This window comes from Hyperolius riggenbachi, chromosome 1 (genome assembly GCF_040937935.1).
Source record: "Hyperolius riggenbachi isolate aHypRig1 chromosome 1, aHypRig1.pri, whole genome shotgun sequence".
Lineage (NCBI taxonomy): Eukaryota > Metazoa > Chordata > Amphibia > Anura > Hyperoliidae > Hyperolius > Hyperolius riggenbachi.
The window spans coordinates 530,445,778-530,459,487 of NC_090646.1; the positions used below are offsets into that span (position 1 = coordinate 530,445,778).

The window sequence follows — 13,710 nt, forward strand, 5'->3', positions numbered from 1 at the left end:
GGTAACCGTTATGTACTTTCTGTAGTTAATTATGTTATGCAAGTTTGTGATCTGTGATGTCCAAAACATCCAAAAATTGGTGTAGCTAGGTACTTTCAGTAGCACAGTGGGCAAATACAGTAGTTGCCTGCTCTCCTGCTGCTCAGCTCTAGCATCCTGGGTTTGAGATTCATCAGTGTGGAGTTTCTACTTTTTTCCTGTGTTAACGTGGGTTTCCTCAAGGTGCTCTGGTTTCCTCCTCTATCCCACAAACATACTAGCAGGATGCATGTCATCTGACTACACTGGCCTATACTGTATGTGTATGAATGAAGAATGTGTATGAATTTTGAGCATCTAAGCACTACGCTACATTGTAATAATATGAAAGGAAGATTATACGTACTATGTTATATGTTACTTGTTAAGTACTTGTTAATTTACACATATTTTGTGTTTAATACCAGTTGCCTGGCAGCTCTGCTAATTTAATTGCCTGCAGAAGTGTCTGAATAACACCAGAAACAAGTGTGCAGCTAATCTTGTGAGATCTGTCATTAAGGTCAGAAACACCTGGGGCTTGATTCACAAAGCGGTGCTAACAGTTAGCACGCTGGTGAAAAGCCCTTTATCACGCCTAAACTCAGTTTAGGTGTGATAAGTTTAGGTGTGATAAGTTTAGGCGTGATAAGTTTAGGCGTGATAAGTGTAGGCGTGATAAGTTTAGGCGTGATAATTTTAGGTGTGATAAGTTTAGGCGTGATAAGTTTAGGCGTGATAAGTTTAGGCGTGATAAGTTTAGGTGTGATAAGTTTAGGCGTGATAAGTTTAGGCGTGATAAGTTTAAGCGTGATAAGTTTAGGTGTGATAAGTTTAGGTGTGATAAGTTTAGGCATGATAACTATAGCACCAACTGGGTTAGCACTGCAGTGCACAGCTAATCAAAAGTTTTGCGCTAGCAAAGTCTGGTGCACTTCGCATAGAGTTTAATGGCGCTGCTTTGCGTGCGGGACTTTGCGCTCGATCTAAACTTATCTAAACGTATCACGCCTAAACGTATCACGCCTAAACTTATCACGCCTAAACTTATCACACCTAAACTGGCTTTTCACCAGCGTGGTGCAATGGTTATCACGCCTAAAGTCTCTAACTGGCTTAGCACCGCTGTGTGAATCGAGCCCCTGATCTGCTGCATGCTTGTTTAGGGTCTGTGGCTAAACGTATTATGCTGGATACACACTATGAGATTTTATGGTCGATTTACTGTCAGATTGCTTATTTCCAACATGTCCGATTTGCTTTCTGATCGATTTCCAAGCATTTTCCGATCGATTTCCTATTAAAGTTAACGGAAATAGATCGGAAAATACTAGGAAATCGATTGGAAAGCAAATCGGCCATGTTGGAAATAATCAATCTGACAGTAAATCGACCATAAAATCTCATAGTGTGTACCCAGCATTAGAGGCTGAGAATCAGCAGGATAGCCAGGCAACTAGTATTACAACTAGTATTGCGTAAAAGGAAATAAATATGGCAGCCTCCATATGCCTCTCCATTCAGTTGTCCTTTAAACCCTTGGGTAGTGGCCAGAGAGTACAGAAACAAAGACATCTGAATGACTTTCACTAAAGCACATTTTTCTCTTTTATCCTTTATTCCCACAGCACCTACCAAAAAGTGAAACACTCTTTAAAGAACAAGTGACACTCTTGCGAACCTAGATAAGATAGTAGATAAATACTAGTTCTACTTACATAACAGATGTATTGCACTGTCCAGATTATGATTCCTGTGAATTTTATAAAGGAAAGGCAGAGAATCCTATTCTAGGTAGTTTCCATCTTTGTTACCTTTGACCTCCTGACATCATTTCCTACCTCACTTTTTTTTCTCCTCTTGCTAATTGTGTATTCGTTACCCGCCCTCCTCCCAGAGTCTTCCGACACTCCCACTGAGGTCTATACTAGGAAGTACACTGTCTTATGTCATTAGAAGGAGGGGGAACTGAAGGGAAGAGGAGGAATATATTATAGATAAAAAGACCCCCAGCATGCAAGTGTTTGGCAATGGCACTTAAAGGGCCAGTGCTCCTAAGGTATTTGATAACTTTAAACCATAACAGCAGAAAAAGTTTTGAAAGTGTTGAATGCAGGATTAGCATCTTTATCACTTAACTAGTGACCTTAGCCCGTTTAAAAACGGGCTAGGTCTGTCACTGCGCATGTACGCTCACCCGCGCGCACACCCGCCGCCGAGCGTACGTCCGCCCCTTCAGGCCCCATCTTCATCTGCAAGCTACTCTCTAGGGGCTTGATTCACTAACTGGCGCTAAGTGATAGCGCCGGAGTGAACAGCCGCTTAGTGCCCCAAAAGTAGCTTTGCGGGCACTAATAGTCCCGCAAAGCTACATCGCGCACAAGACCACCCACATCGCGCAGTAGTAGTGCGCGGTGCGACGATAACGTCACACCCACTGCCTTGTAAACGGTGCGATGAAAACAGCGCATCAGGTGCCCCCGAAACGGCGCATCAAAGCGACATTTACAAGGCAGCGGGTGCGACGTTATCGTCGCACCGTGCACTATTACTGTCCCGCTGCTCTGGGCGCGATGTGCGTGGTCCTGTGGGCACAAACCACCTAACGCTGTGGTTTGCGCCCATTAACTGTTAAGGCCTCCTAACCGACTTAACGCCGGTTAGTGAATCAATGCCTATGTCTCTGCGTCCCTCCCTGCACATGTGCACTGCAACAAAAGGACACACACACAGGAACATGGGACGCAGAGACACTTAGGGATTATTATATAGGATACACTCAGACCAGTTGCTGTTGAAATGTGATTTTTATGGTGACAATACCGCTTTAAATTACCTTTCAGACTATATAACCTGTTTGTATATTGGACCCATGTGTTATTTTTCCTTTTAAACTAATGTCATAAATTAGACTCATTTTAATAAGCTGCAGCAGTGAAACGATTTTCCTTTATAAACTGTTTTCAAAATATTTAGCATTATTGCTTAGTGTTTCTTTCTTTAGCATAATATGCTAATTTGTTTCTGTGCTGAGAACATTATTACCTTCACTGTGAAACCAGATATTTGTCAATAGGTGAGGTGTCAGAGGTGTAGCTAGGGTTTTCAGTGCCCAGGAATAAAGCCAGTTGTCGCACCCCCTCCTGACCTCCTGGTGACAGGGCCAGGGGCGTAAAAATAGACCCTGCAAGGGATGCAGCCGCAGCGGGGCCCAGAAGCAGCAGGGTGCCCCTTGGGGAGAGAAGTTTATTTTCCCTGTCCTGAGACACTGACAACTAAGGGCACGGAGAGAAAACGCTTTCTGTTGTCTGCACAATTGTTCTAATGACTGCCTCTGCTCAGCCACTGATAAGGAATCATACAAAGTTTTGTAGACGGCCCCTATCAAGTGTTCAGCAGGATCTTGTGTACAGCATCCAGCCCCCAACCTCTCTAGCTCCCCCCAAGTGCTGTGTACTGTAGTTATGCTGGAGAAGTCTTCAGAACCAGTTCTGCTCCATCAGAGATGTAGGGGGGGGGGGGCATTCAAAGATTCGCAGGGGGGCCCAGTGATTTCTAGTTACAGCCCTGACAAGGGATATCTGTGACCCTCTGTGACTAACAGCCTCTCCTCTGATTCACTGAAGGGATATCTCACCTCTTCAGGGTTTGTCAATAGGTGAGGTGTCAGAGGTGTAGGGTTTTCAGTGCCCAGGAATAAAGCCAGTTGTTGCACACCCTCCTGACCCCCTGGTGACAGGGCCAGGGGCGTAAAAATAGACCCTGCAAGGGATGCAGCCAGCGGGGCCCAGAAGCAGCAGGGGGCCCCTTGGGGAGAGAAGTTTATTTTCCCTGTCCTGAGACACTGACAACTAAGGGCACGGAGAGAAAATGCTTTCTGTTGTCTGCACAATTGTTCTAATGACTGCCTCTGCTCAGCCACTGATAAGGAATCATACAAAGTTTTGTAGACGGCCCCTATTAAGTGTTCAGCAGGATCTTGTGTACAGCACCCAGCCCCCAACCTCTCTAGCTCACCCCAAGTGCTGTGTACTGTAGTTATGCTGGAGAAGTCTTCAGAACCAGTTCTGCTCCATCAGAGATGTAGGGAGGGGGGAGGGCATTCAAAGATTCGCAGGGGGGCCCAGTGATTTCTAGTTACAGCCCTGACAAGGGATATCTGTGATATCTGTGACCTTCTGTGACTAACAGCCTCTCCTCTGATTCACTGAAGGGATATCTCACCTCTTCAGGGTTGGCCTCTTATATGGAAGAATTTTTGCTTTTCATTTCCAATTGAATATTAGACCCGGTTCACATTAGCTTTTTTTCCGGAACGTATACTGTACAAAAGGAAAGCATGTGAATGGATCCAATGTTAACCTATGGATCCATTGACATGCGTCCGTTGGTACGGATACGTTTTGTACGTTCCAGTCCCCGGACCTAAAAATTGCTGCAGCCCCTAATTTTCCGGACCGTTCTGCTTAGCGGAAAGGACAAAAATGCAGCAGGTGGGCTAGGGAGGGTTTATACATACCTAATCTTCCGTAGCAGCCGGCGGTAGAGGCTTCCGTCTTCTTCTGCGTCATGTGTAGTCACAGTGGAAGAAGAGGAACCCTCTACTGCTGGCTACTGCAGAAGATAAGGTATGTATTTGCTGAGTGAAAACGGATCCGATCAATCATTGATCAGATCCGTTTTCATATGTGAACCGAGCCACGGACTGAGCCATCCGTATCCGGTGAAGTGGAGACCGGATCCGCTCACTGGATCCTTTTGGCTCATTTAGCAGATGTGAACCAGGCCTAAATGACTCAGACTTGCAACTGTTTGTTGCTCCAGCAACTAAACTACTTATTAGTTTGTAAAAGTAGTACAAAACACCTTGCGCTGCCTTACAGTCCACTATATTATCCACAGAGTTCCACCTTAAACCTTCCTTTAGTTCCTTCAGCTCTTTAAATCCAATACACCTCAAATAAAATATAAACATAAAAAGTTCATCGCATACCGTATCGTAGCCCCTGATGAGTGATTGGACGAAACGCGTAGGGCGTGGCCTAACGGACAGGAGGTCTTTGCAGTGCTCGGAGGAGACGTACTCGGATTTTTATTACATGCTTGCTTGAATTTATGTTTGTGAGTAACGCTACTTCCTTTTTACTCTTTTTAATAAATGGTTTTACACTATATGAGCTTATCCAGTTGCAGTAGACTGTTTGTTGGCTGATGGTGAGGAACCCATATGCCAGGAGGGGAACCATCCATAGAGCAAAGAGCTGTGCACATAAGCGTTTGTAGCTGTTTGTGGTTTGGGCAGCAGAACAACAAGGTGAGCACGGTCCTTGACGTTGCTGGGTGCAGAGTTGTGGATGTGGTGGTCCCCGTTGTTTTTAGACATGGTGATTAACTGGTAGTGGTATCCCCCCTTAAGGCATTTGAAGCAGTCTACGCTGTAAGTTTTCTTTTTTAGGTGAGATCGCCATAAGATTGGAGGAATCGGGGAATCTGTAAAGATCGCAGTGGATGATATAAAGCTTTGTGAGCTGTCTGTGGGTCGGGGCAGCAATAGCAAAAGGTGAGAGCGGTCCCTAGAGGTGGTGGAGCACGAATAAGACGGTGAATTCTAATATACCACACGGGGAAATTAGATGGTGGAAGATTCCCGCTGTATTGCAATCTATGCGATGAACTTTTATGTTTATATTTTATTTGAGGTGCATTGGATTTAAAGAGCTGAAGAAACTAAAGGAAGCCTAGTTTAAAGTGGAACTCTGTGGATAATATAGTGGACTGTAAGGCAGCACAAGGTGTTTTGTACTACTTTTATGATGTTTGAATACTAATGTGATATTCTTACCTATGAGGCATACCTACAGGCGGGGACAATAGGTCTATAAGTATAGTGGAGCGCGCCAATTTTTCCTTTTTCTGGAAACCTTAACTATTTATTAGTTTGGTTACTTCCTCTTGGATAAGATAGATTGCAAGCTCCTGGATGCAGTAGTGATGTCCCCAACTCCAGAGCTTTTATATTAACTTCACCGTCTATAGGATAGATAGCAGTCTCTTACATACAGCAGTGATGCCCCCATCCCAAACTTCTGTACCATCCTCATACCCCTTCCTCCATAGGATAGATTGCAATCTCTTACATACAGCAGTGATGCCCCCATCCCAAACCTCTGTACCACCCTCATACCCCTTCCTCCATAGAATAGATTGCAATCTCCTGGATAGAGCAGTAATGTCCCCAACTCCAGAGCTTCTGTATATTCTCACTATTCCCCCTAGCACAGGATAGACTGCAAGCTCCTGGATAGAGCAATAATGTCCCCCAGTGGCGTACCTAGGGCATTTGGCACCCGGTGCTGGGTATTAAAAGACCCCCCCCCCTTAAAAATGGGCGTGGCCACAACCGGCAAAAAATTGGGCGTGGTCATGACCGGATGAGGGTCGGAGCTAACTGTAATTTAAAGTATTAGCTAGTATAGTTGCCCCCAGTATAGCTCGTACAGTTGCCCCCAGTATAGCTGCCCCAGTGAAGCTAGTATAGTTGCCCCCAGTATAGATAGTATAGTTGCCCCCAGAGCTGCCTCAGTATAGATAGTATAGTTGCCCCCAGTATAGCTAGTATAGTTGCCCCCAGTATAGCTAGTATAGTTCCCCTCAGTATAGCTAGTATAGTTGCCCCCAGTATAGTTGTCCCCAGTATAGCTAGTATAGTTGCCCCCAGTATAGATAGTATAGTTTCCCCCAGTATAGCTAGTATAGTTGCCCCCAGTATAGCTGCCCCCAGTATAGCTAGTTTACTTGCCCCCAGTATAGCTAGTTTAGTTGCCCCCAGTATAGCTAGTTTAGTTGCCCCCCAGTATAGCTAGTTTAGTTGCCCCCAGTATAGCTAGTTTAGTTGCCCCCAGTATAGCTAGTATAGCTGCCCCCAGTATAGCTAGTTTAGTTGCCCCCAGTATAGCTAGTATAGTTGCCCCCAGTATAGTTGTCCCCAGTATAGCTAGTATAGTTGCCCCCAGTATAGATAGTATAGTTGCCCCCAGAGCTGCCCCAGTATAGTTGCCCCAGTATAGCTAGTATAGTTGCCCCAGTATAGCTAGTATAGATGCCCCCAGTATAGCTAGTTTAGTTGCTCCCAGTATAGCTGCCCCAGTATAGCTAGTATAGTTGCCCCCAGTATAGCTAGTATCGTTGCCCCCAGTATAGCTAGTATAGATGCCCCCAGTATAGCTAGTATAGTTGCCCCCAGTATAGCTAGTATAGATGCCCCCAGTATAGCTAGTTTAGTTGCCCCCAGTATAGCTAGTTTAGTTGCCCCCAGTATAGCTGCTCCAGGAGGGGGAAAGCAGCGCTAGAAGGAGGGGCAGTGGGGGCAGCGGCGGGGAGGGGGGAAAGATCCCCTCCCTCACCTGGGTCCCCTCCTTCTGCCTCTCTCCCCCTCCAAATGACAGCGGGGGCAGCGGGCAACTTACAGGCAGGGCGGGCGGGCAGAGACTACTTACTTTACTTCTGCATTCCAGCAGCTGAAGCGCTCCGTCGCCGTCACGTGCCTCTTCTCCGCCTCCAATGCTGTGACACGCATTGGAGGCGGAGAAGAGGCACGTGACGGCGACCCAGCGTTCCAGCTGCTGGAACGCAGAAGTAAAGTAAGTAGTCTCTGCCCGCCCGCCCTGCCTGTATGTTGCCCGCTGCCCCCGCTGTCATTTGGAGGGGGAGAGAGGCAGAAGGAGGGGACCAAGGTGAGGGAGGGGGGGGGGGATCTTTCCCCCCTCCCCGCCGCTATCCCTGTCACCCCTCCTTCTAGCGCTGCTCTTCCCCTCCTGCACTGTCTGCATTGGGGGGTCGTGGCGACACCCCCCTGGCTGGCTGTCACCCGGTGCGCCATGCCCCCCTGCGCCCTATTGTAGGAACGCTACTGATGTCCCCACCCATGCAACCTCTTTATCACCTTAAAGGACTTCCGAGGCCAAAACGAAGAAAATGACACTTTACCTTTTTCTTAGCAGAATCCACGGAGGACGCCCTGCGCGTCCTCCGCTCTGTTCCGCCGTCAATGTAAGCCTTTCCGTTCCCCCAGGGCCTGCCCCAACCCCACCGAATGGGTCGCATCGATTCCATCCCTAAGATGGCCGCCGCCTTGATCTGCGACTGCTCAGTACACTTTGCCGCGATTGTGACTGCGCAGCCTTTAGCCCACCTCCCGCCGTGTAGTGGGTCCCGGCATCCTCCTGAAGCGTACGTTGGGTGCGGCAGGAGGCGGGCTAAAGGCTGCACAGTCGCAATCGCGGCAAAGCGTACTGCGCAGCCGCGGATCAAGGCGGCGGCCATCTTAGGGGTGGAATCGATGCGACCCGTTCGGTGGGGTCGGGGCAAGCCCTGAGGGAACGGAAAGACCTACATTGACGGCAGAACGGAGCGGTGGATTCTGCTAAGAAAAAGGTAAAGTGTCATTTTCTTAATTTTGGCCTCAGAAGTCCTTTAACCTCCTTAGCGGTAACCCCGTGTGTGACACGGGGTAAGCCGCCGGAGGGTGCCGCTCAGGCCCTGCTGGGCCGATTTGCTTAATTTTTTTTTTGCTGGACGCAGCTAGCACTTTGCTAGCTGCGCCAGCACCCCGATCGCCGCCGCCGCGCGCCCGATCGCCGCTATCCGGTGCGGCGCGCGGCCCCCCCCCCCCCCAGACCCCGAGCGCTGCCTGGCCAATCAGTGCCAGGCAGCGCCGAGGGGTGGATCGGGTCTCCCAATGACGTCCCGACGTCGCTGACGTCGGTGACGTCATCCCGCCCCGTCGCCATGGCGACGGGGGAAGCCCTCCAGGAAATCCCGTTCTTTGAACGGGATTTCCTGATCGCCTATCGCCGGAGGCGATCGGCGGGGCTGGGGGGATGCCGCTGAGCAGCGGCTATCATGTAGCGAGCCCTCGGCTCGCTACATGATAAAAAAAAAAAAAAAAAAAAAAAAAACTGTTGCGCTTCCCCCTGGCGGTATTTTTCATACCGCCAAGGGGGTTAAAGAACAACTGAAGTGAGAAGTATATGGTGGCTGCCATATTTATTTCCTTTTATACAATACCAATTGCCTGGCAGTCCTGCTGGACTATTAGGATGTAGTAGTGTCTGACTAATGCCAGAAACAAGCATGAAGCTAATCTTTCAAATCTGACAATAATGTCAGAAACAACTGATCTGCTGCATGCTTGTTCAGGGTCTATTACATAGTTACATAGTTATTTTGGTTGAAAAAAGACATACATCCATCGAGTTCAACCAGTATAAAGTACAACACCAGCCTGCTCCCTCACATATCCCTGTTGATCCAGAGGAAGGCGAAAAAACCCTTACAAGGCATGGTCCAATTAGCCCCAAAAGGGAAAAATTCCTTCGGGACTCCAGATGGCAATCAGATAAAATCCCTGGATCAACATCACTAGGCATTACCTAGTAATTGTAGCCATGGATGTCTTTCAACGCAAGGAAAGCATCTAGGCCCCTTTTAAATGCAGGTATAGAGTTTGCCATAACGACTTCCTGTGGCAATGCATTCCACATCTTAATCACTCTTACTGTAAAGAACCCTTTCCTAAATAAATGGCTAAAAAGTTTTTCCTCCATGCGCAGATCATGTCCTCTAGTCCTTTGAGAAGGCCTAGGGACAAAAAGCTCATCCGCCAAGCTAATATATTGCCCTCTGATGTATTTATACATGTTAATTAGATCCCCTCTAAGGCGTCTTTTCTCTAGACAAAATAAACCCAGTTTATCTAACCTTTCTTGGTAAGTGAGACCTTCCATCCCATGTATCAATTTTGTTGCTCGTCTCTGCACCTGCTCTAAAACTGCAATATCTTTTTTGTAATGTGGTGCCCAGAACTGAATTCCATATTCCAGATGTGGCCTTACTAGAGAGTTAAACAGGGGCAATATTATGCTAGCATCTCGAGTTTTTATTTCCCTTTTAATGCATCCCAAAATTTTGTTAGCTTTAGCTGCAGCGGCTTGGCATTGAGTACGATTATTTAACTTGTTGTAGATAAGGAAAAATACCGCTCAACTCACAACGGGGAGACAGTGCTGGAACAGGGGCTGCCCAGCTCAAACACAGTATCAAATGAAGGAATGTCCGCACGATGCCTCCTCGATCCACAAGTTTATTCAGGACGTATCCCAAACAGATAAAAGAGTACTTAGACTGACATGTTTCGAACCTACATGGTTCTTAATCATAGCGTTTGGGATACGTCCTGAATAAACTTGTGGATCGAGGAGGCATCGTGCGGACATTCCTTCATTTGATACTGTATTTAACTTGTTGTCGATGAGTACTCCTAAGTCCTTCTCCAAGTTTGATGTCCCCAACTGTATCCCATTTATTTTGTATGGTGGTAGACCATTAGTACGACCAAAATGCATGACTTTACATTTTTCATGAAGATGGCAACCTACATATTCCATGCACTTCCAGTTCTCTTTAACGGCTGTATGGAGAAGTCACTTAATATTTTGTTAATTTTTGCAATTTCCTTAGTGAAGTATGCTGCAGAGCCTTTAGCTGATAAGTTGGTGATGGGGAAAAAAGGTGAGTAAAGTGTATGGAGACAAAGGTGCCTAACAGTTGCTTAGGAGGGAAGAGAAATATGACTGTTTTGAAGATGAAAGAACATTCTTGTGGCAATCTCCTATAATCTATAAGAAAAATAGTAGAGAAAAAGCCTACAGGACAGAAGACATGAGGACTAGATGAACAGATTAGCCACCAGGAACACTTTCCTGATGCATCACCTCTCACCTTAACTTTAGCCCCTCCCCATGGGCGGCGCTACTCTGGGGCACGCTGGGGCACTGGCTCCCTCTGGGAATCACTGTGCTCCCCCGAGTGCCCCCCCTGTTTCCTGCCTCAAGCAGTGTACAGTGAACGGGATAGGGTCTGTAAAAAACTCTCCATGACAGTCTGAGCTTATGTTGGCGTTATGGTAAATAGATAAGACCCTTATTTTACTTAAGTACCTCACTGTCCTTGCAAGATCCCTTGTCAAGTTTGGCTCTGTAATAGTTGAATGCCATAGCAGTTTCACTAGTTCCAGTTTTAAAATATTTGACGTGTTCTTCCTCTGCCTAAAAGTTTGCAGCACGGTTGAGTGTTTTGTCCTGCACAGAACTTGGGTTTTCTATTTACCACGCCATAGGTAGAAAAAGGAAAAGAGTCCGGGCACCTTCCGTCCTGTTTACTGGGTCAGAACATCATTCCATACAGCATTGTGCAATCTTTGACAATCAGATATCCATCTATGAGGCCTGTGTGGTGGCGGTGAGATAGAGGTGGGGGTGCCGGGCACCAGGATGGGGCTTGCGACGGCCGTTTTGGGTCACCACGGACACTTGGTCACGCTGCGCTCCAATGAAAATGGCGAAGAGCGGACGTCCGGTATACTGCGGGGAAAACTCTCTCTGCCAATAGGTGAAAGGAGATAGTGGGAGGAGCAGGGAAGGATCGCCGGGCGATCTCCTGTGCTAAGACATACTATTTACCACACCTACATTAAAGCGAAGCAAGTAAGAACAGTTGCAAGAGGAGCCAGAACTGACCCCATTGGGCTGACCTCACCGATAGAAAAATCACAAAACGAACCAGAGTGTATGTTTCCAATAACTCACCAGTGATGAGAAAAAATGCTGATATTCTTTTCGCATTCATCTTCAAGCAAAAATGCCATAGAAAATCATTTTGCAATAATTTTGTGTGTTTTTGCAATTTTTGCGCTAAAATAAATTATTTTCGTGCTTATTGCAAATTTCATGGTAAAAATAACGATTCATCTGAAAAAAATTGTTTTCTTTGACCATATTGCAAAAATACAATGTAAATAAAACTGATCTCAAAGAAATGAAGTCCGAACGCGGATAGATTAGTGCTTGCTGATTTGCTAATGCAATTTGCTTTACTGAAGAATCCTGACTGTGAAATGTTCCACCTTTGTACAAACGCAAATGAAACCCTCCGAACGGCTAAATCACAAAAACGATCAACTTTTTTTGATCTATTTGTTTAATAAACATCCTTGCCCTCTCTAGTACATAAAAATAACAGATATAAAACTGCTGTTTGATGTGTAAAGGTACTACAGAGATATTTTAAGCATTAGTGCTTTGTACAAATGTATCCTAATTGGATGTACATTTGAAAGTTGTTTTTATTTTTAGATATGCAGACCTTGCTGCAGATGATCGCAGAGAGTGTAAGCAAAGAATTAGATGAAGAAGAAAGTCAAACCAAGTTCAACATAAAAAGGTTAGTCTCGTATGAGGGCAGACTGCATTATTATGCAGAAAGCACAGGCATGTCACAGTTGTGTGCACTTACCGTATCTTCTTCTCTCTAGGCTTTGGTACAGAAAATGAGTGCAAAGAGGTTACAGCTAGAACTAGCTTTAGGCAGACCTATCACTCACTCATAAATAAACAGGGCTCATGTCAGCATTATCACATCACAGTATTATGTCCAGCAGAGAACTTCTGTGCTTTTCATATAAAATAGATTCAATAAATGAATAAAATAAAAAATAAATAGATGCTTTCCTGTTTCTTTCTGATGAGAAGAAATTCAGGATCAGTGTGCAAAAGTGCTGTATTTCATATTAAAATGCTAGTATTTTCCCACAAATATGCCCTGTCCGGTGGTCTATGCAGTGAGATAAAAAAGGGCAGTTTAATAATTTAGTCTTGGAAAACAGGTGGCTGTTTACATGTATAGACTTCAAATAATTTAGTCTTATAACCTGGATCAGAGAAACATAACAACAATGTGATAGGTACAAAAGGAAGGCATCCCTAAAACAAATTCACTCCAAGCCAGGAAGAGTCCTCCTACTCGCTTGCCCTCTCCTTCCAGGAGACCACAAGTCTCCCCCACATTCTATTGTAAGATTCTCTGCCACACTCTGTATATTTTGTGGTTTAAATTCATTCTTCGACTTTTTTATGTTTGCCCCAGTTCAGTCATTGTGTGCCCATCCTTCTCATTCCCTTGTCTGTCCCCTCCAAGAGTCTTCTTTTTAAAGTAAACCTTAAGTGAGTGAAAAAAAAAGTTGAGTTTTACTTACTTGGGGCTACTTCCAGCCACCCGTAGTATCTGAGGTCCATCAGCGTCATCCCAGTCCTCCTGGTTAGGCAGCTTTAACCACATGTGCTTTCCCACTGGTGTGTACCTCTTGGCTGGGAATGTTCTGCATATGTACAGTTCACAACATTTGCAACTGCACATGCGCAGAACACTCCCAACCACAGGTGAGTGATCAAGGAGGTGCATGGCCTGGGCTGCTCATGCACAGTAGTCTGTGACTGAGCCAGTTGAGGACTTTACCAGAGCCGACATCTGCACAACAGAGCAGATCAGGAGGACAGTGAAGGACCTCTGATGCTACGGAGGGGCTGGAAAAGGCCCCAGGTAAGTAAAGCCCAACTCCCCCTTAATTGCTCCATGAAAACCCATGATCATCAGGATTTGAACATAAGAAGCCGAATGGTGAGGAAAGCTTTAGAGACATTGTTTTCTGATCCAATGGTAAACAGTAATAATCTATCTGTACAGGCCTACAGTATATCTCCAGCCACAGAAGTAAAGCAGTATTGTTTTCCATCATGTTACTCATTTTGGGCTGAAATCAGATATCATGAAATGTTAACCCTCCTATTGATGTATGAC

General features: G+C 45.9%; 1 protein-coding gene across 2 annotated transcripts in view; it reads left to right on the forward strand.

The window, feature by feature from the left end:
• Positions 1–13,710, forward strand: part of CCDC60 (coiled-coil domain containing 60) — a 236,956-nt gene that overhangs the window by 186,363 nt on the left and 36,883 nt on the right. For both annotated transcript variants that reach the window (XM_068246317.1, XM_068246328.1), the window contains one exon: positions 12,210–12,297. In XM_068246317.1, the coding sequence (XP_068102418.1) occupies positions 12,210–12,297 (88 nt within the window). The remainder of the gene's footprint in view (positions 1–12,209; positions 12,298–13,710) is intronic.